Source organism: Tachypleus tridentatus, chromosome 7 (assembly GCF_004210375.1).
Source record: "Tachypleus tridentatus isolate NWPU-2018 chromosome 7, ASM421037v1, whole genome shotgun sequence".
NCBI lineage: Eukaryota > Metazoa > Arthropoda > Merostomata > Xiphosura > Limulidae > Tachypleus > Tachypleus tridentatus.
Genome location: NC_134831.1, coordinates 170,862,566 through 170,887,932, shown reverse-complemented (window position 1 = coordinate 170,887,932; position 25,367 = coordinate 170,862,566). Strand labels below are relative to the sequence as shown.

The 25,367-nt window shown below is 31.0% G+C and overlaps 1 protein-coding gene across 3 annotated transcripts in view; it reads left to right on the top strand.

Moving 5' to 3' along the window:
- LOC143257213 (dystrophin-like) overlaps nt 1–23,356 on the top strand; it is a 92,965-nt gene extending 69,609 nt beyond the window's left edge. For 2 of the 3 annotated variants that reach the window (XM_076515603.1, XM_076515601.1), the window contains exons 19-27: nt 23–189; nt 1,391–1,502; nt 4,896–5,104; nt 5,336–5,383; nt 6,666–6,735; nt 7,796–7,887; nt 9,176–9,419; nt 20,492–20,630; nt 21,683–23,356. In XM_076515603.1, coding sequence (XP_076371718.1) covers nt 23–189; nt 1,391–1,502; nt 4,896–5,104; nt 5,336–5,383; nt 6,666–6,735; nt 7,796–7,887; nt 9,176–9,419; nt 20,492–20,630; nt 21,683–21,810 — 1,209 coding nt within the window. In that variant the 3' untranslated portion in view covers nt 21,811–23,356. Of the gene's footprint in view, nt 1–22; nt 190–1,390; nt 1,503–4,895; nt 5,105–5,335; nt 5,384–6,665; nt 6,736–7,795; nt 7,888–9,140; nt 9,420–20,491; nt 20,631–21,682 lie in introns of those variants that run through there. The other variant, XM_076515604.1, reaches the window with a different exon arrangement.
- Nucleotides 23,357–25,367: the final 2,011 nt, after the last annotated feature.

Here is a 25,367-nt window from a genome sequence, read left to right as displayed (position 1 = left end):
TGAGTTATTGTTTTCATCGTAGGGAGGCAATAACAAAGAAATCCAAGTGACCCACTTCATCAGCTGGCTTCAACATGAACCTCAGTCTTTGGTTTGGCTACCAGTCCTACACAGACTTATTGCTGCAGAAAATGCTAAACATCAGGCTAAGTGTAACATCTGTAAACAGTATCCAATTATTGGATTCAGGTTAGTTACTCTGTCTTTCAGTACATGGAGTATTAACTTTAAACAGTATCCAGTTGTTAAGTTAATGTATATCTACCCTTTTAACACATGTATTTTATACCATTATTAAACAGTATCCAGTTGTTAAGTTAATGTATATCTACTCTTTTAACACATGTATTTTATACCATTATTAAACAGTATCCAATTGTTAAATTATGGTTGCTGCTCTTTTTTCCAGTGCATCAAGTATCATCTGTAAAATTCTGGTTCTTATTCCTAAGTTTAATTGCATAAAAACTCATTTAAGTTGATTGCTAAATATTCAGTCAGCATGGATACCAGAGTTGTCTAAAAGTTGAATAAAAAACCTGACAATTTTTCTGAAATAAATTTATATTATCAAATAAAGATATAATAAATGTTGTACTTCATAAATTTAAGTAAAGAAATTCTAACAGAAGAGATCTAATTATGGTATGATTATATTTCAAGCAGCCTATAAAACATTTTGATTTATAGCTTTGACTGAAAAACAAACCACTGAAATAAAGCAAAAATAAACGTCTGTCAGGTCTCATTTGTTAATACAGAATTAACAAATAAGTTATTTAATGGATGTGACATTTCATATTTTTTCATATAGTGTTTGCTGTGAAGACAATTTGTTAAAAATGTGTGTGTGTTAATAGGTTCAATTGACATAATTTTTTGTATAATAACTGGAAGCTGTTCGTTGATGTACACGAGCTACTTAGCTTTAGGATTTTTGCCCGAGAATTAGGGTAAACAAAAGCCTATGAAAGAGCATATTTTCTCTTTTTATGCACTTATGGTTTGCCTCACCCACAGTTGGCTGGCTTGATTACTGTAATTTTTTCCATGTCAAACAGAAATTCCCAAAAATGTATATGGACTATTTTATTTCAACACATTTACTTGAGAATGGGTATTAAAAAAAAACCTTGAAATAGGGCATATTTTTACTTTTTTATAAACTTTTTACTTTGAATCAAAAGACATAAGTACTTAATATGAGTCAGTTACTACCTGTAACAAAGTAGGACCAGATGAGGTAATTAGGGATTTAATAACAAAATAAAGGAAGAGTAGGGTAAAGACATTTAACATTATCCTTTATAATGTTTTTCTTCCTTAATGGGTACTCTCAGCTGGTTGATGTTTCCTGCCCTCTGGGTTTACTCCATATTTGATCTTTCAGGTACCGGTGTTTGAAATGCTTCAACTTTGACCTTTGTCAGAACTGTTTTTTCTCAGGAAGAAAAGCCAAGAACCACAAATTATCTCATCCAATGCAGGAATATTGTGTGACAGTAAGTTGAATAAGATGTATTTATATTTCACTGTGTGAGAAAGATAAGGCAAATTCGGTAGTACAAATTTCCTTCAAGAAGTGCAAGTTCTGCTTTTTGATGGGATCTAGCCATGTTCTCTGCAAACTAACAACTCTTCTTTCTGCACTATTCAAATTGAACACTTAGTAAATACAAAAAGTGGTAGAACTCAAAAAATAAAAAGCAGCAGCAGTACTTTGTCTGAAATTAAAAATGAAGTCATACTGAGTTCTGGCTAGTGCTACATACTGAGTTATGACTAATACTACATACTGAGTTCTGGCTAGTGCTACATACCGAGTTATGACTAATACTACATACTGAGTTCTGGCTAATACTACAAACTGAGTTATGACTGGTGCTACATACTGAGTTATGACTAGTGCTACATACTGAGTTATGGCTAGTGCTACATACTGAGTTATGGCTAGTGCTACATACTGAGTTCTGGCTAATGCTACATACTGAGTTCTGGCTAGTGCTACATACTGAGTTATGACTAGTGCTACATACAGAGTTCTGGCTAGTGCTACATACCGAGTTATGACTAATACTACATACTGAGTTCTGGCTAGTGCTACATACTGAGTTATGGCTAGTGCTACATACTGAGTTATGGCTAGTGCTACATACTGAGTTCTGGCTAATGCTACATACTGAGTTCTGGCTAGTGCTACATACTGAGTTATGACTAGTGCTACATACAGAGTTCTGGCTAGTGCTACATACTGAATTATGACTAATACTACATACTGAGTTATGGCTGCTAGTGCTACATACTGAGTTATTGGTAGTGCTACAGAAATTTGGAAATGAAGTAGAAATTATTTAATATATTAAAATAACTTCAGACAAGATGTTTTGAAGTAAATTAGTTGGTGGGTATAAAATGCTTTTATGTATGTGTGAAGTACTGTTTTCTTCATAAAATGTCCTTATATGTGTGTGAGAAGTGCTATTTTCATAGAATTGCCATATATGTCTGTGTGAACTACTGTTTTCACAAAATATCGTAATGTGTGTGTATGAAGTGCTGTTTTCTTCATAAAATGTCCTTATGTGTGTCTGAAGAGCTGTTTTCTTTATAAAACGACCTTATGTGTGTCTGAAGAGCTATTTTCTTAATAAAACATCCTTATGTGTGTCTGAAGAGCTGTTTTCTTTATAAAACATCCTTATGTGTGTCTGAAGAGCTATTTTCTTAATAAAACGTCCTTATGTGTGTCTGAAGAGCTGTTTTCTTTATAAAACATCCTTATGTGTGTCTGAAGAGCTGTTTTCTTAATAAAACATCCTTATGTGTGTCTGAAGAGCTATTTTCTTCATAAAACATCCTAAAATGTGTGTGAAATACTGTTTTTTAAATAAAATGTCCTCATGTGTGTGTGAAGTGTTGTTTCCTTCATAAAATGTCCTTACGATTGTGTGAACTACTGTTTTCATAAAATATCCTTATGTCTGTGTGAACTACTGTTTTCTTCATAAAATGACTGTGTGAAAACTACTGTTTTCATAAAATATCTTTATGTCTGTGTGAACTACTGTTTTCTTCATAAAATGACTGTGTGTAAACTACTGTTTTCCTTATAAAATGTTCATATATGTGTGTCTGCAATACCATTTTCTTCATAAAATGCCCTTATATGTCTATGAACAACTGTTTTCACAAAATGTCCTTGTGTGTGTGAAGTACGATTTTCTTAATAAAATGTCCTCATGTGTATGTGAAGTGGTTTTCTTCATAAAATGTGTTTATGTGTGTGTGAACTACTCTTTTCTTCATAAGATATTCTTGTGTGTGTGTGAACTACTCTTTTCTTCATAAGATATTCTTATGTGTGTGTGAACTACTCTTTTCTTCATAAGATGTTCTTATGTGTGTGAACTGTTGTTTTCTTCATAAAATGTTCTTGTGTGTGTGAACAACATTTTTCATAAAATGTCCTTGTGTGTGTATGTGTGTGAACAACATTTTTCATAAAATGTCCTTGTGTGTGTGTGTGTGTGAATAACTGTCTTCATAAAATGTCCTTGTATATGTGTATGTGAAGTACTGTTTTCTTCATAAAGTGTTCTTGTATGTGTCTGAAGTACCATTTGCTTCATAAATTGCCTTTATATGTCTGTATGAACAACTGTCTTCATAAAATGTGCTTATGTGTGTGTGAACTACTCTTTTCTTCATAAGATGTCCTTATGTGTGTGTGAACTACTCTTTTCTTCATAAGATGTCCTTATGTGTGTGTGAAGTGCTGTTATTTTTATAAAATGTCCTTATGTGTGTGTGTGTGTGAAGTGCTGTTATTTTTATAAAATGTCCTTATGTGTGTGTGTGTGTGTGAAGTGCTGTTATTTTCATAATGTCCTTATGTGTGTGTGTGTGTGAAGTGCTGTTTTCTTCATAAAATGCCCTTATATGTCTGTATGAACAACTGTTTTCATAAAATGTCCTTATGTATATGTGAACAACTGTCTTCATAAAATGTCCTTATGTGCGTCTGAAGTACTGTTTTCTAAATAAAATGTCCTTATGTCTGTGTGAACTGCTGTTTTTTTATAAAATGACTGTGTGTGTGAACTGCTGTTTTCTTCATGAAGTGTCCTTATGTGTGTTAATGTGAACTACCATTTTCTTCATAAAATGTCCTTATGTCTTTGTGAACTACTGTTTTCTTCATAAAATGTCGTGTGTGTTCACAACTGTCTTCATAAAATGTCCTTATGTGTGTGAGCAGCTGCTTTCTTTGTAAAATGTCCTTGTATGTATGTATGTGTGTGAAGTACGTTTTCTTCATAAAATGTCCTTATATGTTTGTGTGAACTACTGTTTTCTGCCCACATAATTGTATAATTGGAATGTGTAAAAAATGTATAAAAGTTTAAAATTTGACTATATAGCTCTTTAATATTAGGTGAAATTTGTAATCTGACTTTTAGGAAATCGGGCAGTACAGGTGGTCTGTTTTAAAATTTTTTTTTTACAACATACAGGCAGCAAGAACATTTTTGGGGTGTTCTCGAAACCCACCTCAAAAGATTAAACTCACCCTTTATATTTCAGGAAATTGTTAATGTCCTTTTAAACCTCCACTGGTATTGATGGCAAATTATTCCATTAGCTAATCAACCTATAAGAAAAAATATATGTGAATGGGTCTGGACATACATCTTTGAACTTATCAAGTTATTATCTGAATTAGTATTAATATATTTATTCTAAAATGTAAGCCTACAAAAATGTGCCTTTCAATCATATTTATAAGTTTTGAGAAGAGTATTAAAAACGTTGATTCAGTAAATGAAGATGAGAGATTGTAACACCATATGTGTGATTATACATGTGAAGGAGATTTGGTAACCTGACATTTTTAGACAACTTCTGGTGAAGACGTGCGTGACTTCACAAGGATAGTCCGTAATAAATTCAAATCTAAACAGCATTTTAAGAAGCATCACAGGATGGGTTATCTTCCTGTTCAAACAGTACTTGAAGGAGATGATTTGGAGAGCCCTGCACCATCTCCACAACAGTCAGTTTCTTCTAAAGAAATGCATTCTCGTCTCGAGCTGTATGCCAACAGGTAAGAATCTTACTAGCAAACTTCTCAAGTTTCATATACATATAAATGAAATACCTGAATGTACAGTGGTCAAACAAGATAATAACACTTGAAGATTAAAAGTATTTCTGTGCTACTACTCCATAGTAATTTATAAATTTATCTTACATACTTAGAAGTAGAAAAACATTATCTCTAATCTATTGTAAACTGTTCATTATTTTGATACTTTATCTGTCCCTTGTGTTTTAGGCTAGCAGAAGTTGAACTGCGTACACAGAGTAACTCCACACCTGACTCGTAAGTACTGGAAATATGATTTTTACTACATTTCATAGAGGCAGTGCTTTTAAATCTTTGCATTATATTTGTTTTATGGTAACATAAAGTAAAATTTTTGGTAATTATTTGTCAAAGAGAAGTACATGTGCAAAGCATTTTAGTTTTGAGAACCATGTTACACTTATGACTTAACAATACAATAAAGTCTTTATTGATGTTTATTAATCATGATTCACCACAAAGCTGATGACAAATGATTTTTTTAATGACACAGTATTTAACCATAGACCTACCAGATCATATAAATTCCAACTGTAATTCAAAACAAACTTTGTACACTATTTATACATTAAATTTCTTGTGGTTCTCATAACTTTGTTGGTTACAGACTCCCTTGTAACATAGAAAAAATTAACCAAAAATGCCATCAGTGCTGCAATTAATCTCACTCCTTACAACTTTTGTTTTGTATGTATCTTACTTGGAAGTTGAGCAATTTCATCAGTTATTTGGCCAGTTCCTTGTAAGCAAAACAAATAATACAATATGATGTAAAACATGAACCGGTGATAAGTGGTATGGAAACAAGAGCAATTAGAGAAATTAAATACCCTTACCCTACTGCTTCTTTTCCAAATTGCATATTTTATATTGGATAACATCAAGTTTCACCTTCAAATATTCAGGAAATCATCCTAAGGTTCAGAATGGTCAACAATCTGGATAATTTGTAGTGTGATGAGGAGTCTCAACCTTAATATGCCCATGAAATTTGGTACAAAGCTGATCACACATCACAGAGTTATTAACCCCAAACTGCAATATATGCTATTATAAAAATAAAGTGCTTAAAAGTGATCCAGATTTGGATCTATACCAAATTTGAGGAGGACTGTCCCATGCTGATTTTCCATCTTCTGTAATATTTTCATTTACATTAGTCTTTTAATTTTCGAGATACGTGCATGAAAACAGACAGACAAACAAAAGCCTGATTTCAATACACCCTCTTACCACCACCACAGAGAAGGTAACAAGTAGATACATAATTATTTCCCTAAAGATAAAACTGCATTCAAGTTGTATGTTAAGTCGGAGTTAAACTTTCACATTTTAGATAACATGTTTTCATAGCTGTAAAATTTTTAAAACAAATTGATAGTTGTTGTTAACAATATAACACCGTGTAAATTATTTGTTGGTCTTTTATTTGTACTGATTATTGCTATTATTTATTTGAATATTCCTAATATATATAAAACGTTCCATTCTGTATAATTATGTTAATTATTTTTATTAGAAGTGAGGATGAACATCAACTGATAGCTCAGTACTGTCAAACACTCTCTGGAGAAAGTGTCCTGTGTGTTGTAAGTTTATATGTGTTATATCTTTGTATGGTTAGCTGTCTTGTCTGTTGTAAGTTTATATGGTTAAGTGTCTGGTCTGTTGTAAGTTTGTATGTTTTATATTTTTTTATATGGGCAAATGTCCTGTCTGCTACAAGTTAATATGGTTAAATCTTTTGTCTGTTGTAAGTTTATACGTTTCATAATATTTATATGGTTAAGTGTTCTGTCTGCTATAAGTTTATATGTTTCATATTTTTTATATGGTTAAGTGTCTTGTCTGTTGTATGTTTATGTTTGATATCTTTATATGGTTTTGTCTGTCATCAACTCATTTCTATTATAAAGAAATATAATAAAAGAAATATAATAGAAATGAGTTGATGACAGACAAAACATTTAACTATATAAAAAATGGATACTGTGCATTGTAATATTATTCACTTCATATTTTTATATGTGTTCTGTGCATTATGAGTTTATATGTTTCATATTTTTACATGCCATAGTGGCCTATGTGTTTCAAGCTCATTTGTTTATTATTTATCTAATTAAGTTATGTGTGTTGTTGACTGATATTTCACTTCTCCTTATGTAAGTGTAGTGCATGTTTTCTTGACACTGACATAAGTGTGTTTATGTTGTAAATTGTTGTTTTCCAGATAATTATATTGTTAAGTAATCACTCACTTGTTCATTCATATACCTACTGATTATTAAATCTTGTTATTTTAAATCCCATGTAATTTTTCTTACTTTTGTCTTGTGTATAATAATACCTTTTGTTTATTACTAAAAATAATATTTTAAAATTTACATAATAAAAGATCACCATTATTTAAGTTTAAAAGTTTGGTTATACATATAGGTTAGCTCAGAAATGACTGCATTTGAAGTAACATTAGGTTCTCTTCTTCCTTGTGAAAAACCATAATGAGATGGATAAAGATTGTGGTGTTGAAAACGTAATAGACCTAATAATAATGTCTTATGGCAAGTATAATTCTTTGTAATCTCATTTAGTGAGTGTTAGGTAGAATTATTTACATAGATGTCGCATGTTTTGCTCTGTATGTTGCAGCCTCGCAGCCCAGCTCAAATTATGGCAGCCATAGATGCTGACCATCAAGAGGAGTTGAAGACAATGATTCATGAGCTAGAAGAAGAAAACAGGTGATTTTGACTAGAGAATAATATTATCATACTATTATCTGCACACACATAACCTGGCAATAAATGCAAGTTAATATGAAGCAACATTGATTCAGAGGGTCACAGTAAAGTGAGAAAGAAGAGACATGTTGTAAACTTGGATTACAACTCAGGCAATACATGGATGTGAAATTTGTAACAGTCTGCATTGCTTTCAGACTGGACTTGACAACCCAAAACTCTAGACCTTTTATGTGTACACCATGATCCCAAAGTCATCACTTACCAAAGGACTGAGTTTGAGTACATTGTATAATGTGAATATTACCCAGATACAACACCTGAGGCAGGCCATTATAGTACATTAACAGGGGCATCTCAGTATTTTATATTTATTTTGTAATATCTTTAAGGAAAGGAATAGCTGTTATCATAAAAAAACTTGCTTTCTGTTGGAAGTTGTATGTTTTTTTCAGAAGAAAAAGAGATACTGTTTTTCTTCCATTGATAAATAATTGCTTCCTTTTATGGTACAAATATTTGTGGTTATTTTTCAAAAACCTTCTAAACAATGAAACAATATTTTGTTTTCTTTTTCGTAGACACTCTCAGTCCTCTACAGAATATAGCCCTATTCATATAATATCCATCATTTCTTATTTATCACATTGTCTTCTCAGGAGCCTCAATCTCTTCCATTCTCTTCTTTTATGGTGCTTGATTGCTATCCTGCTGGTCTGCGTTGTGTCATTTTTTGATTGTTATATTACCCACCCACCTCTATTTTAGTTTTTGTAATGTTTCTTATACTTTATTTCTCTTCTTATAATTATTTGTTTGATCTTATCTTTTTGCAAGAGACCTATTATTAAGTTTGTCATTTATACTGGTAGCTTGGGGTATGCATCCTCAGTGCCAGGTAGAAACTCATGGTGTGAACTCCATCTTGTCTCTTTCAGGTTTTTTTCAGTATGTATCTTGTGCTGATACACTGGTGAGGTATGCTTTTGTAAGCTTCTATAATTTGTTTTTACTATATATATAAAAAAAAAGAACAAGTTTTCCTAAGGCACAAAACAACACTTTACAAGGTAGAAACACTGCACTTTTTATTACTAAAGAAATTGTATCTTTTTGAGAAGAAAAAAAATCACTTGTTATGTGAAGAAAGTTGTATGTATATATATATATATATTGGAATAGTTTATATTATACTTAACCTGCATGAAACACTTGAATATTAAAAGTACCTTTTCTTATTTTAATCTATTCAGTCCCTATAGTAAAGTTTATGAAACCTCCTCCGTAGAAATCTCCATGCTGAGTACGAGATTCTCCAAGTTAAACAGGCTCAACAAGAATTGTCACCTTCAGTAACAGAAGATGATTACATTGAGACCCTGCCAACTTCTAGTCGCAATGAAGAAATGGTAGCTGAAGCTAAACTCTTGAGGCAGCATAAGGGTCGACTTGAAGCCAGGATGCAGATATTAGAAGATCACAATCGTCAGTTAGAAGCACAATTGCAACGGCTTCGGCAACTTTTGAATGAAGTGAGTAATGAAGCCTCATTTTCTTAAGGATTTTCAACTTCTTTTTTTTTTCATCTTGAAAATAGAGGCAAAACTGAACATTGTCTGGCTTAAGGCATTGCTACAGTAAATCTGTATCGATGTATAAAATTACACAGACCAAAAACGAAATTTAAAATGTACAAGAGTATTTGTATTTTCACTCATTTAATTTCTTGTCTCTAGATTTGTCTCTTCAACCTTAGATTAGTTTCTCAGCATGACAGTACCAAGTCACTGAACATATTGAAGTTCTGCTTTAGGTATTACAGTCTCTCTTATAACATTTTATTGGATACTTCAAGTTGTTGTTTTTATCTGAAAGAGTCTTCTATAGTCAATTATTGCTTATATCTGTGCTATCTGAGAGATTACTGCATAGTTATGTTTTTTGTTTTGTTTATCTAACCCAGTTAATTTCAACTTTGACAAGCTGTGTTTCCAAATCTGACAGTAGCTAGTCCAGTCAGTTAAACTAACAAAAACAAATTACATTGTTAACTTATGGCATTGTTTATCTAGTTGTCAAGTTAAATATCATCATTTTAGTTGTTCACCTGTTACATATTAACATTTTAGTTAACAGACCAATTATATAGATGTCACCATTTTAGTTAGCTCATAAACTAAATATCAACAACCTATTCCTAGGTTCAGTTAACTGTTAGCATCAGTTCAATTACCTGACCCATCAGTTATCAACATTTTTTCGCTAACTGCCCAATAAGGTATCACTACTGTAAACCATCTGTGTACCAACAAGGTTTAGCTAAGTGAATATTCAAATAGCAGCACTTTTTGGTAACTTCACCAGTTAGATATCTAAAACTTAGTTCTTTTAAATACACTTGATATGGCACACAAACAAAAACTGAACCTTAAACTAGATAAGAACTAACCAATGGGAAAAGGATAACAATTGAAGTGTTTTGTAAACAACTTGCACTATCTTTGATATCAACCAGACAACGACAAAGAATGAAAGTTGCAAATCAGTAAAAAGTTCTATAAGGTAATGCAACCAATATCATAAGTTGTAAATCAGTTAAAAATTCTATAAGGTAATGACACCCAATATCATAAGTTGTAAATCAGTTAAAAGTTCTGTAAGGTAATAACAGCCAATATCTTAACTTGTAAATTAGTTAAAAGTTCTGTAAGGTAATGACAGCCAATGCCTTAAGTTGTAAATTGGTAAAAAGTTCTGTAAGGTAATAACAGCCAATATCACAAGTTGTATATCAGTTAGAAGTTCTGTAAGGTAATTACACCCAAAATCATAAGTTGTAAATCACTTAAAAGTTCTGTAAGGAAATGAAAGCCAATATCATAAGTTGTAAATCAGTAAAAAGTTCTGTAAGGTAATGACAAGCAATATCATAAGTTGTAAATCAGGTAAAAGTTCTGTAAGTTAATGACAGCCAGTATCGTAAGTTGTAAATTATGTAAGGAATTCTGTAACGTATTGACAGCCAATATCATAAGTTGTAAATCTGTAAAGAATTATGTAACGTAATGAAAGCCATTATCATAAGTTGTAAATCAGTAAAATGTTCTGTAAGGTATTGACAGCCAATGTCATAAGTTATAAATCTGTAAAAACGTTTCTACCTCAATGACAGCTAATATCATAAGTTGTAAATCAGTTAAAATTTCTGTGAGATAATGACAACCAATATTATAAGTTGTAAATCAGTAAATAGATTTGTAAGGTATTGACAGCCATTATCATAAGTTGTAAATAAATAAAAAGTTCTGTAATGTAATGACATCCAATATCACAGGTTGTAAATCTGTAAAAAGTTCCGTAAGGTAATGACAGCCATTATCATAAGTTGTAAATCAATAATATGTTCTGTATGGTAATGACAGCCAATATCATAGTTTGTAAATTATGTAAATAGTTCTCTAACGTATTGACAGCCAATTTCATAAGTTGTAAATCAGTTAAAAGTTCTGTAAGTTAATGGCAACCAATATCATAAGTTGTAAATCTCTTAAGCATTATGTAACGTAATAGCAGACAATGTCATAAGTTGTAAATTAGTTTAAAGATCTGTAAGGTAATGACATTGAATATTATAAGTTGTAAATCAGTAAATAGTTTTGTAAGATAATGACAGCCATTATCATAAGTTGTAAATCAATAAAAAGTTCTGTATGGTATTGACACCCAATATCATAAGTTTCAAATTTGGAGAGAGTTATGTAAGGTAATGACAGCCAATATCATAAGTTACAAATCTTTAAAAAGTTTTATAACTTAATGACAGCCAATATTATAAGTTGTAAATCAGTAAAAAGTTCTCTAAGGTAAAGACAGCCATTATCATAAGTTGTAAAGCAGTTAAAAGTTCTTTAAGGTAATTACAGCCAATATCATAAGTTGTAAATCAGTAGAAAGTTCTGTAATGTAATGACAGCCAATATCATAAGTTGTAAACCTGTGAAAAGTTCTCTCAGGTAATGACAACCAACATCATAAGTTGTAAATGATGCAAAGAGTTCTGTAAGGTATTGACAGCCAATATCATAAGTTGTAAATCAGTAAAAAGTTCTGTATGGTTATGACAGCCAGTATCATAAATTGTAAATTATGTAAAGAGTTCTTAAAGGGAATTACAGCCAATATCATTAGTTGAAAATCAGTAAAAAGATCTGTAAAGTTATGATAGCCAATAAAAGTTGTAAATCCGTAAAGAATTATGTAAGATAATGACAACCAATATCATAAGTTGTAAACCTCTGAAAAGTTCTGCACAGTAATGACAACCAATATCATAAGTTGTAAATTATGTAAAGAGTTCTGTAAGGTATTGACAGCCAATATCATAAGTTGTAAATTAGGTAAAAGTTCTGAAAGGTTTTGTCAGCTAATATCATAAGTTGTAAATCTGTTAAGAATTATGTAACGTAATGACAGAAAATGTCATAAGTTGTAAATTAGTTAAAAGTTCTGTAAGATAATGACATCGAATATTATAAGTTGTAAATCTGTAAATAGATTTATAGGGTAATGACAGCCATTATCATAAGTTGTAAATCAGTAAAAAGATCTGTAAGGTTATGACATCGAATATTATAAGTTGTAAATCAGTAAATAGTTCTGTAAGGTAATGACAGCCATTATTATAAGTTGTAAACCTCTGAAAAGTTCTGCACAGTAATGACAACCAATATCATAAATTGTAAATTATGTAGAGTTCTGTAAGGTATTGACAGCCAACATCATAAATTGTAAATTATGTAAAGAGTTTTGAAAGGTATTCACAGCCAATATCTTAAGTTGTAAATCTGTAAAAAGTTCTGTTAGGTAATGACAGCCAATAGAATAAGTTTTAAGTCAGATAAAAATATCTATAAGTTAATGACAACCAATAACTTAAGTTCTAAATTATGTAAAGAGTTCTGTAAGATAATGACAGACAATATCATAGGTTGTAAATCAGTTAAAACTTCTCTAAAGTAATGACAGCCAATATCATAAATTGTAAATTATGTAAAGAGTTTTGAAAGGTATTCACAGCCAATATCTTAAGTTGTAAATCTGTAAATAGTTCTGTTAAGTAATGACAACCAATATCTTAAGTTGTAAATAAGTTAAAAGTTCTGTAAGGGAATTACAGCCAATATCATCAGTTGAAAATCAGTAAAAAGTTCTGTAATGTAATGACAGCCAATATAATTAGTTGTAAATCAGTTAAAAGTTCCATAAGGTAATGACATCGAATATTATAAGTTGTAAATCAGTGAATAGTTCTGTAAGTTAATGACAGCCATTATCATAAGTTGAAAATCAATAAAAATTTCTTTGGGTATCGAATGGTAATATTCTCATTAGGAAATCAGAAACTACTCAGCCCATTGTTTTATGCTGCTTGATTGATTTTAATAATTTATAATTACTGCAATGGCTGATGATTTTGATGATATTGTTGGTGTTACACCAACTTTGTCTTCTCTTTCTGATTTACCAAATGTTTTTTCTGTTGGTCATTTAAATTTAATACATGTTAACATTCGAAGTCTTACTCAAAATGTTGACCAATTTCTTGTTTTTTACAATCAAGCGTTGTTAAATTTCATATAATAGCTTTTTCTGAAACTTGGTTTGTTGAGGATGGATTTGTTTCCTTTTAGATTCCAGGTTACTCCTTTTATTCTTCATCTTCTGGTCTAAATAAGGCTAGTGGAGTGGCAGTTTTTGTTAAATTTGAGATACTGACTATGATAAAAGAAGTACAGTACATTAAGTCTGATGCTTTAATTTTATTTTGTATGATTCAAAATAAGAAATTTAATCTCTTTGTTGTTTATCGATCTCCTAGATTGCCTGTATTGAAATTTATTGATGAGCTTTCATTAGAATTGAATATATACAAATATGATATTAATATACTGGTTGGTGATTTTAATATAGATGTTTTGGCATTTGATGATGTTTGTTATAAGAATGCATATTTTAAGTTTTTGTCTGAGAACAATCTTCGTATAATTATTTCTTCTCCTACACGGATAACCAATGTTACTAATTCTTGTATTGATCATTTTTTAATTAGTGGAAATACTGTTAAAATTGTTATTCTTATATTGTTGAGAGTTTTTGACCGATCATTTTCCAATTGTTTTATGTATAGACATTTTATCGGATCTAGAACATGTTTCAAATGTTCAAAAGATTAAGTTTAATGATTTGAGTTCTTGTTTGAATTTTTCAGATTGGTCCTGTATTATGAATTGTTCTGATGTTAATGTTGCTTATGATAATTTTGCTGAAGTGTTAACTGATTGTATTCAAAGTTGTACTACTACTGTTTCTGTGTCACAAAAGTTTAGAAAAATTAAGCCATGGATTACCAGTGAATTGGTTTTGTTAATGATTAAAAGAGATAAGTTAAAAAAGAAAGTACATCAATTTCCTGATGATATTTATCTAAAGATTAGATTTAAGTGTTTAAGGAATTATGTTGTTAGCTTGACCCGTAAGACTAAATGGACTTATTATCATAACCTGTTTAAGAATGCTAAAACTATTAAACAGAATTGGAATATTGTTAACTCTATTATTGATGTTAAAAAAAAAATAAGAAATTTTGTAATTTTGGTACTACTGATTTATCTGATTTGAATTATTTTTTGTTAATGTTGCTAAATCTACTTGCTCCGATCTTAAATTTTGTTCTCAGGGCATGCCTCCTGCTCCTTCTTCTTCTTGTTACCTATATCCTGTTACTGTATCTGAAACTATGAATAATATTTTCTCCTTATCAAATTCAGCTTCTAATGGTGTAGATGGTGTTTCGGTTAAGATTTTGAAAGCTAATGCTAATCTTTTGCACCAATTTTGACTTTTTAATTAATTTATCTTTCACTCAAGGGAAGTTTCCTAATGCTTTCAAGTTATCATTGGTCATTCCTATTTATAAATCTGGTAATATTTTTGATTTTACGAATTATAGACCTATTTCCTTATTAATACATTTCTCTAAACTATTTGAAAATCTATGATGATTAGAATTTTATCATTTCTTGATAGACATTCAGTTTTGTCTCCTTCTCAATTTGGCTTTCGGCCTGGGCTTGGAACGGAGGTTGCTGTTGCTAAACTTGTGGGAAGTATTACAGAAGCTTTGGATTCTGATCTTCATCCAATTGCTGTTTTTCTTGATTTAGCCAAAGCTTTTGATTCTGTTAATCATAAAATTTTGTTAAATAAATTATCTTATTATGGTTTTAGAGGCATTGTTTTGATTGGTTTTTTCTTACTTTCACAATAGAAAGCAATCGGTTTGTATCCATAATAATTATAGTGATTGGCTTACAATTAATGTTGGAGTACCACAAGGTTCTGTTCTGGGCCCTTTATTATTTCTCATTTATATAAATGATATTCTTTACCAACAGTTTTTGGAGATATCCAAGCCTATGCTGATGATATTGCTGTTGTTTATAGTAAGCCAAATCTAATTAATGAAGCCATTATTTCTAGTGATCTTAATAAAATTAAAAATTGGCTTTTCTGTAATGGCTTATCCTTAAATATATCTAAATCTTTTCTTCTTCAGTTTAACCTTTATGGTGTCATTCCAGCTTTTCCTTCTATTTTTTATCATTCCAGTGATTGTTATACTTACCCTAATTGTAAGTGTCCTAAATTGACTCAAGTTTCCTCTGTTAAATATTTAGGAATTATTTTAGATCGAAAATTAAATTGGCAATTTCATATTAATTCTTTAGTTAATAAATTAAAATATAGCTCTATGCTAATTTTTGAACTTAGTCATTGTGCTCCTTATCATATTTTGTTAAGTGTATATTATGCTCTCTTTCAATCTTTCTTACAATATTGTATTTCAATTTGGGGTGGCACATATAAGACTTTTTTAATTCCTATTCACAAGTTGCAAAAAAGTGTTTTCTATCTTATTTTTACCCATAGGCTTGATACCGATTTCAGTAAATTTAACTCCCCTCTTTCATATGGTAAACTTTATTTATATTTTTTAGCTTTATCTACAATGCATGTTTCTTTTAATAGGCCTTTTAAAGTCACTTCATATTTTACACGACTTCAATCTTTTTTTCCAATTAATGTACCCACACCACGTAAAACAGTTACACTTCATCAATATCTTTAGTTGGCACCTCGTATTCATAATTTTATTCCTTATAGTATAAGATCTTCTATTAATCGTGTTAATCAAAAGAAATACTTAAAACAATGGATCTTAAATACTGATGATAATATTCAGGGAATTTTATTTTGATTTTACTTTATTATGTGTTTAACCATCACAGGACGAGTTAACTCTTTTTTGATGGTTTTATATTGTTATTTGATTTTTTGTGTCTAATTTATTGCTTAATAAATATTATTATTATTATTATTATTATTATTATTATTATTATTATTATTATTATTATTATTATTATTATTAATGACAGCCAATATCACAAGTTGTAAATTATGTAGTGTTCTGTAAGGTATCAACAACCAATATCATAAGTTGTAAATCTGTAAAGAGTTCTCTAAGGAAATGGCAGCCAATATCTTAAGTTGTAAATCTGTGAATAGCTCTGTAAGGGAATGACAGCCAATATCATCAGTTGAAAATCAGTAAAAAGATCTGTAAGGTAAAGATAGCCAATATAAGTTGTAAATTATGTAAAGAGTTCTGAAAGGTTTTGACAGCTACTATTAAAAGTTGTAAGTCTCTAAAGAATTATATAATGTAATGACAGACAATGTCATAAGTTATAAATTAGTTAAATGTTCTGTAAGGTAATGACATTGAATATTATAAGTTATAAATCACTAAATAGTTTTGTAAGGTAATGACAGCGGATATCTTAAGTTGTAAATTATGTAAAGTGTTATGTAAGGTAATGACTGCCAACATCATAAGTTACAAATCTGTAAAACCTTTTGTAACTTAATGACAGCCAATATAATAATTTGTAAATCGGGTAAAACTTTTGTTACGTAATGACAGCCAATATAATAAGTTGTAAATTATGTAAATAGTTCTGTTAGGTATTTACAGCCAATATCTTAAGTTTTAAATCAGTTAAAAGTTCTGTAAGGTAAAGACAGCCATTATCATAAGTTGTAAATCAGTAAAAAGTTCTGTAACGTAATGACAGCCAATATCATAAGTTGTAAACCTGTGAAAAGTTCTCTAAGGTAATGACAACCAACATCATAAGTTGTAAATGATGCAAAGAGTTCTGTAAAGTATTGACAGCCAATATCATAAGTTGTAAATCAGTAAAAAGTTCTGTACGGTTATGACAGCCAGTATCATAAATTGTAAATTATGTAAAGAGTTCTTAAAGGGAATTACAGCCAATATCATTAGTTGAAAATCAGTAAAAAGATCTGTAAAATTATGATAGCCAATAAAAGTTGTAAATCCGTAAAGAATTATGTAAGATAATGACAACCAATATCATAAGTAGTAAACCCGTGAAAAGTTCTGCACGGTAATGACAACAAATATCATAAGTTGTAAATTATGTAAAGAATTCTGTAAGGTATTGACATCCAATATCATAAGTTGTAAATCTCTTAAGAATTATGTAACGTAATGACAGAAAATGTCATAAGTTGTAAATTAGTTAAAAGTTCTGTAAAATAATGACATTGAATATTATAAGTTGTAAATCTGTAAATAGATTTATAGGGTAATGACAGCCATTATCATAAGTTGTAAATCAATAAAAAGTTCTGTATGGTAATGACAGCGGATATCATAAGTTTTTAAATCAGGTAAAAGTTCTATAAGTTAATGACTGCCAATATCATAAGTTATAAATATGTAGAAAGTTTTCTAAGGAAATGGCAGCCAATATCTTAAGTTGTAAATCTGTAAATAGTTTTGTTAGGTAATGACAGCCAATATCATCAGTTGAAAATCAGTAAAAAGTTCTGTTTGGGAATGACAGCCAATATCATAAGTTTCAAATTTGTAGAGAGTTATGTAAGGTAATGGCAGCCAATATCATAAGTTATAAATCAGTTAAAAGTTCTGTCAGTTTATGACAGCCAGTATAATAAGTTGTAAATCAGTTAAAAGTTTTGTAAGGTAATAACAGCCAATATCTTAATTTGTAAATAATGTAAAGAGTTCTGTAAGATATTGGCAGCAATTATCATTAGTTGTCAATGAGTTAAAAGTTCTATAAGGTTATGACAGCCATTATCATAAGTTGTAAATCAGTAAAAAGATCTGTAAGGTTATGACATCGAATATTATAAGTTGTAAATCAGTAAATAGTTCTGTACGGTAATGACAGCCATTATCATAAGTTGAAAATCAATAAAAATGTTTGTATGTTAATGGTAGTCAATGTCATAAATTGTAAATTATGTAGAGTTCTGTAAGGTATTGACAGCCAACATCATATGTTGTAAATCTGTAAAGAGTTCTCTAAGGAAATAGCAGCCAATATCTTAAGTTGTAAATCTGTAAAAACTTTTGTAACTTAATGACAGCCAATATAATAATTTGTAAATCGGGTAAAACTTTTGTTACGTAATGACAGCCAATATAATAAGTTGTAAATTATGTAAATAGTTCTGTTAGGTATTTACAGCCAATATCTTAAGTTTCAAATCAGTTAAAAGTTTTGTTTGGGAATGACAGCCATTATCATAAGTTGTAAATCAGTAAAAAGTTCTGTAACGTAATGACAGCCAATATCATAAGTTGTAAACCTGTGAAAAGTTCTCTAAGGTAATGACAACCAATATCTTAAGTTGTAAATCTGTAAATAGTTCTGTTAGGTAATGACAGCCAATATCATCAGTTGAAAATCAGTAAAAAGTTCTGTTTGGGAATGACAGCCAATATCATAAGTTTCAAATTTGTAGAGAGTTATGTAAGGTAATGGCAGCCAATATCATAAGTTATAAATCAGTTAAAAGTTCTGTCAGTTTATGACAGCCAGTATAATAAGTTGTAAATCAGTTAAAAGTTTTGTAAGGTAATAACAGCCAATATCTTAATTTGTAAATAATGTAAAGAGTTCTGTAAGATATTGGCAGCAATTATCATTAGTTGTCAATGAGTTAAAAGTTCTATAAGGTTATGACAGCCATTATCATAAGTTGTAAATCGGTAAAAAGATCTGTAAGGTTATGACATCGAATATTATAAGTTGTAAATCAGTAAATAGTTCTGTATGGTAATGACAGCCAATATCTTAAGTTTTAAATCAGTTAAAAGTTCTGTTAGGGAATGACAGCCAATATCATCAGTTGAAAATCAGTAAAAAGTTCTGTTTGGGAATGACAGCCAATATCATAAGTTGTAAATCAGATAAAAGTTCTGTAGGGTAATGACAGCCAATATCTTAATTTGTAAATTATGTTAAGAGTTCTGTACTGTATTGAAATCCAATATCATAAGTTGTAAATCTGTAAAACGTTCTGTTGTGTAATGACAACTGATAACTGAGCTTTTCTAATTAGTTTTTTATTTACAGGCCATTTACTATTTCTCACTAATACTAACTTTCTGTTACTTGGAGCACAAAATGAAGTTTGTTCAATTTTCTTGTAATATTAAAGTTTATACTGAAGTAGATTTTTGTTTACTTGCCTTGATTGTATAGTGTTGAGTAGATATGTTAGATAGTGAAGTTGTAGTTATTGTTAGGTTTTATTATGTTTAACATTTTGGAAGATGTGAAGTAGAATATCACTTTTTGGTCAGGTCACTGTTAAGTGAAATACTTATTTTTACTGTCATAAAAAGGAACTTTAATTAAATTATAAATTGAGCCTTTGTGGCTTAATGATTGTAGTGACAATTATTTTTATTATACCTAATTTCTTAGAAATATTCTAATTAATTTCAAGTTACTTTGATTAATTTGTGTACTGTATGGAATTTTATGGACTTGCATTTGTTTGCCTTGTTGATATGAATTCGTATTGTTCTGTGTATTAAAATAGCAGTAGATTGCTGCTGACCATTTGCCTTCACATGGTCAGTGGTACAGCATTAGGGATTGCACCAAAATACTTGGACCACACACTGACTAACATAATTGGAAGTAGGGGAACCAGTGTTGTTTCCAGTTGTAAAAACTGTTCTAACATCTAACTACAACCTAGTTAGAAATTGCAGTCAAATTCTGCATACATTAAGTACATCACTGGATAGATCTGACTTGAGTTACGATGAGTACCTTTTCAAATATTTTAAATCCATTAATGATTACGTAGCTGTACTTCTCCATTTGGATTACACTATTATCATTTTTTTTTACAACTGCATTTCTCATCTGATGACATTATAGTGTATGTTATTAGTATGAATATTGTCCATTAAAACACGTTGTTATGCCATTAGACTACATGATTTCTTGCCTGATCTGCTGGTGTGAATAATGTTAATTATTAGAACTAGAGATAATGACTGTTAGTTATAGATGTTAAGATCAATATATTTTAAGTATGATAAAAACTGCTTATTTAATGAAAACTTTTAAAACATTTATTTGTATTACATGTATTCATCTGAAATTACTTTATTTTTTCTGTTCAGCCATCTTCAGGTTTATTACGTAGTAACTCGGTGTCATTACAAACTTCTCCTTATACGACACCCCAACCTTCTCTGACCAGAGGACGAAGCTTTTCTTCTGACCACACAGCTTGGAAGAATGGTACAACTCCAGAATCAGGTAAAATGGTTTGTCAGAAATGTGAATCAAATCTGGCTTGTTGGAGCTGCTGTTTGGAAAAATTGGTTCATACGAACTGTCGGTACATAAATGAAATATATTTGAAAAGGCAGTTGTATGGGAAAACTGGTTCACAAATATTGTTGCTAGATACATAAAACTGATGTGTCAGAGCTGCTGTTGGGTAAAACTGGTTCATCTTTGGTTGATTTTAGATTGATGTTATCTAAAGTAGTACAGTTTTGTTTAATCAGTGTTACAAGAAAGATTAATAAGTCTCTGTTTGTATCCTAACAAACATTTCTGTAATTATTTATCCAGCATTATCAAACATTTCAAATTAAATAATTTCATTAGGTGTGTCCTAGAGAACATCCTTGTTATTAATTTCTCTGTTACATTAAAAATTATGATGATTTGAGTTATCTAATAATTAATTAGTTGATTAATGCTAGACATATCATCACTTTTTAAATAGAAGAATACAATCTTAAAATGGTTTAACAGTCTTTCATCTCCATCTAACAAACAGTTACTTTTCATCCCTGTTCTGATTTATACATTCAACTGCTATACAGATGTAGTAACTCTGGTTGTTTTATGAAGCTAAATTTCCTTTGTTGCATGTTTGTACATCTTTACGTGCTTACATATTTGTACACTAGACTGAAAGTGAAGAAGATTAAAAAAATTAGCACACTGACCTGAGAGAAGGGGAGTTTTGTAACACGAGTATAACTATAAATTATAAATCAAGCAAAAATATTTAACATATAACCAATAAGAAAAGTGGAAAGTGAACACAGCACTTAACACGGTATTGCAATAAAGGAATTGAACATCAAAGTGCAATTTCAAATTATTTAAACTTTTTCATTACCATAACAATTTGGTGGTAATCACTTGTTGGTTCTTAATAAATATTTGGCACAGTTGTCTTGTTCTCCAAGTCTCATAGATTATAATTAGAGCTAGGGTGTGATATTAGAAACATTTATGTATGTTCCATAGATCCAACTTAAGGGTTACAAATTTTATCTTTATTATTACAGGTGCAGGATCATCTGGGGTAAACAGTCTGTTCCACATGGCAGGTAGCCTTGGCAAAGTTGTGGGCACTTTAGTCAATGTCATGACCGATGATGAGGAAGGAAGTGGTTCGGAAGACATCAAACATTGACAAAAGCTTAACCTAGTTCTCTTGGTGATAGTATTTGACAGATGATGAGGAAAGAAGTGGTTTGGGATAATAGAAGATTGATGAAAGCTTAGCCTAATTCTGTTGGTGATGGTACTTGACTGATGATGGGAAAGGAAGTAGTCCAGAAGACATCAGATATTGATGAAAGCTTAGCCTAGTTCTCTTGGTGATGGTACTTGACTGATGGTAAAGAAGGAAGTGGTTCAGAAGACATCAGACATTGATGAAAGCTTAGCCTAGTTCTCTTGGTGATAGTATTTGATAGATGATGAGGAAGGAAGTGGTTCAGAAGACATCAAACATTGACAAAAGCTAATCTAGTTCTCCTGTTGTTAGTATTTGACAGATGATGAGGAAGGAAGTGGTTTGGAAAACATCAAACATTGATTAAAGCTTAGCCTACTTCTCTTGGTGATGGTAATTGACTGATGATAGGGAAAGAAATGGTATTGGAGACATCAAACATTGACAAAAGCTAAGGATAGTTCTCTTCATCATGTTATTTGACTGATGATGAGGAAGGAGGTGGTTTTGGAGACAAAAAAACGTTGATGATAGTTTAGCATAGTTCTCTTGATAATGGTATTTGACTGATGATGTGGAAGGAAATGGTTGGTTCAGGAGTAATCAAACATTGATGAAAGCACAATTTTCTAAGTGATGTTATTTGGTTCAGCAAGTTGGAAGAAAATGCATACTTTGTACCATTGTAAGATTAAAGTAAGTAAGAAGTACGACTTACACATAAGCCAGATTTAAATGTTGGCATTGCACTTTGTTGAATCTCTCAAGTGTGCACCATAACCTCTGTTCAAGAGCAGTATATTGGTGATTTTCTCCTTCCTGTCCTTACCAGTGAAGTTGTTATACTGCCAGTTTCCTACAACGTGAATAAATGTGTTTGTGATTATCATGTTGCTTATTATAAATTTTGTAAGGGGTAGTAATACCATTAAAATATCCTTCACAAACATTTGGGATTTCTCTAAAGGTTTTCATATTTCAAACTGTTTTTTCCAAACAATAGTTGGTGTTCAGTATATGATTTCTCCTGTAACTTTAACTGATAACTTGTGTATAAATTTAAAAGATTTCTACCAATCAAAACCATTGAATTAACTTTGATCATTTTTACGTTTTATTATGAAAGCTTTTTTCTTTTAATAATATTCTGCATAAATTGTTCCAAATTTAACTGTAATTTGATACATAAGTTATTTGTAACTTTTCTTCCATTGTAGACAATTTTCCCCAAAATTTTACAAAAATTATTTTTTTTTTTATGAATATATTTCTTGGCATTATTAGGTTTCAACTGAAAGAAAGATGGGGTTTAATGGAGAAACAAATAATTAGTGTAACTAAAAGTAAGTGGGTAGAAATTACTTTTAATTACAATAGTGGACCACTTTGGACCAACTTTCTGCATCAGTGTAAAGTTTTCTCATTGATCTCACATTATGTGATCAAAGCTATTGACTGATTATATGATTGTTATTAATAAATTGATCATGTGAACTTGAAACTGTTCTGCTTGGTACTGCTCTAATCATTTTAACTAATGTTACTAAAAAACAACTTTTATTCATTGGTACTTCAATTATACAATAGGCCATGTTTAAGTACAGTGATCAACTTCAAAGTTAGGCCTAAAATCTGATGCTTTTGATAAGTGGAAGCCTTTTATTTATCGTTCTCAGTGAACACATAATAAGCAACACAGGTTTGTTAGCAGTCATTTTGTTTTAGTAATTTTAATGATTTTCATTGTGGGGAAATTCAAATAAAATTAATTTGTACTGAAACATATACATACAACCAATCCACAAGGGTTAGAGCCAATCAGAGCTCAAGAAAACCTTCTTAGGGTGAAATATATATCAAGTAAGAAAACAAAAAGCAGCTACTAAATGACAGTCTCTCACTATGCAAAGAACGAGTAAAAACCATTTTTAGGCAAAAATAAGAAATTGAGTTTTTGAATGATGCCTTGTAGGACTTGGAAAAGGTCTACTTTGTTAAATTGTCAGCCATCTTAGGGCAAATTGTTCATTTGTTTGTTTTATTCTGAAGAACAATGACATAATTTTGTTTTGCCCAGTTTTGACATTACATGTCTTCAGGCTAACCACTGAGCCACTAGACAAGTGTTAGGACAGGAGTAATATCGTGTGCTGAAGTAAATTCATTCACACAACCCTAACTCTAACTCATCTGCTGACATAAAATAGTGTTATGAAATTTATCAACCAGTAATGAAAACAATAATGTTGGGTTTAGATTACTTGAAAAATTTTCCACAGACGATGTATTAGTAACCACATATTTACTTACAGCCATAGTGTGATGAATGCCAGCCAAGATGACTGCTAACATCAGTTTCTTTTACACTCACCATTCCTATAACCATTGCACTTTACAGGTAGATAGCAGATCACTCACGATTACAAAAGAACACGCTCCCTCTGGTACAGTGGTAAGTCCATAAGCTTATAGCACTAAAACTGGGTTTTGATACCCACGGTGGGTACATCGCACATAGTCCATTGTGAAGCTTTGTGGTTAACTACAAACAACAGTAGGAATTGATGTTTCCTGGTTTATACATGGGGAATAATTTATTTCGTGCATAGCTTGTATAACTGCATTACGTGGTGCCAAAACATCAGAACTATTCTTAGTAAACCATGGAACAATGTGTTTCTACAAAGGTGCTGTTGTTTCATCCACTACATAGATTGTGCATTCAGCTTTTCCTTTGTCCGATCTGGTTAAGATCGAATGACTCTTCAAAGGAATATCAGTTCTCTCTTTGCATAGGTAAAAGTGATAGATAACATCTGCACCACATCTATTTCAAAGATGTCACCACTAGATCTCACTTGACAGATGACCAGTTTCGTTTTGTGAATGACATTTCCCAGAAATATACCTTTCCTCTGATGTTTGTTTCAGTTGGCATCCACGAGCCAGAGTGTGGTTTCACTGGGAGGATTTGGTATATTGTGAGGTTTGCCAGGGTTCTACTGCACGTATGCCAACAAGAAACTCATCCTCTCCCCTTTGACACTTTAAAGGTACATACCAAGTTCTACTCAGTCCTGAGAGAGCTCGAATAAGTATTAAATTTTTTTGGTGTAAGTAGTCCACTCTGCTTACTTCACTGTTTGTTGGCTGACATTTCTTGAGTCATCAACAGGTACCAATAATTCATTCACCAGTTTCCCACCGAACCACGAATGAAATGGATGCTTCACCCTTTCTGTCCTGGATGATGTCCAAGCAAAAGCACTTGCTATGGTGTTTATCTTTTGGGTGGACTTGCATAACCCTGCCCATCTACTGGAAGCTAGTGGAGTTGAATCACAGAGTCTGTGATGAGTGGATGGCTGGTTAATCGTCGGAACATATGGAAGTTCCTGAGTAGGTAGGTTCATTTGAAGTGTAAGTTTTTTTAACAATCAGATCAAAACGACTACTTCATAGTCTATAAACTTGATTTAGCTCTACACCAATACTGGTTGATAGTTAAGTTT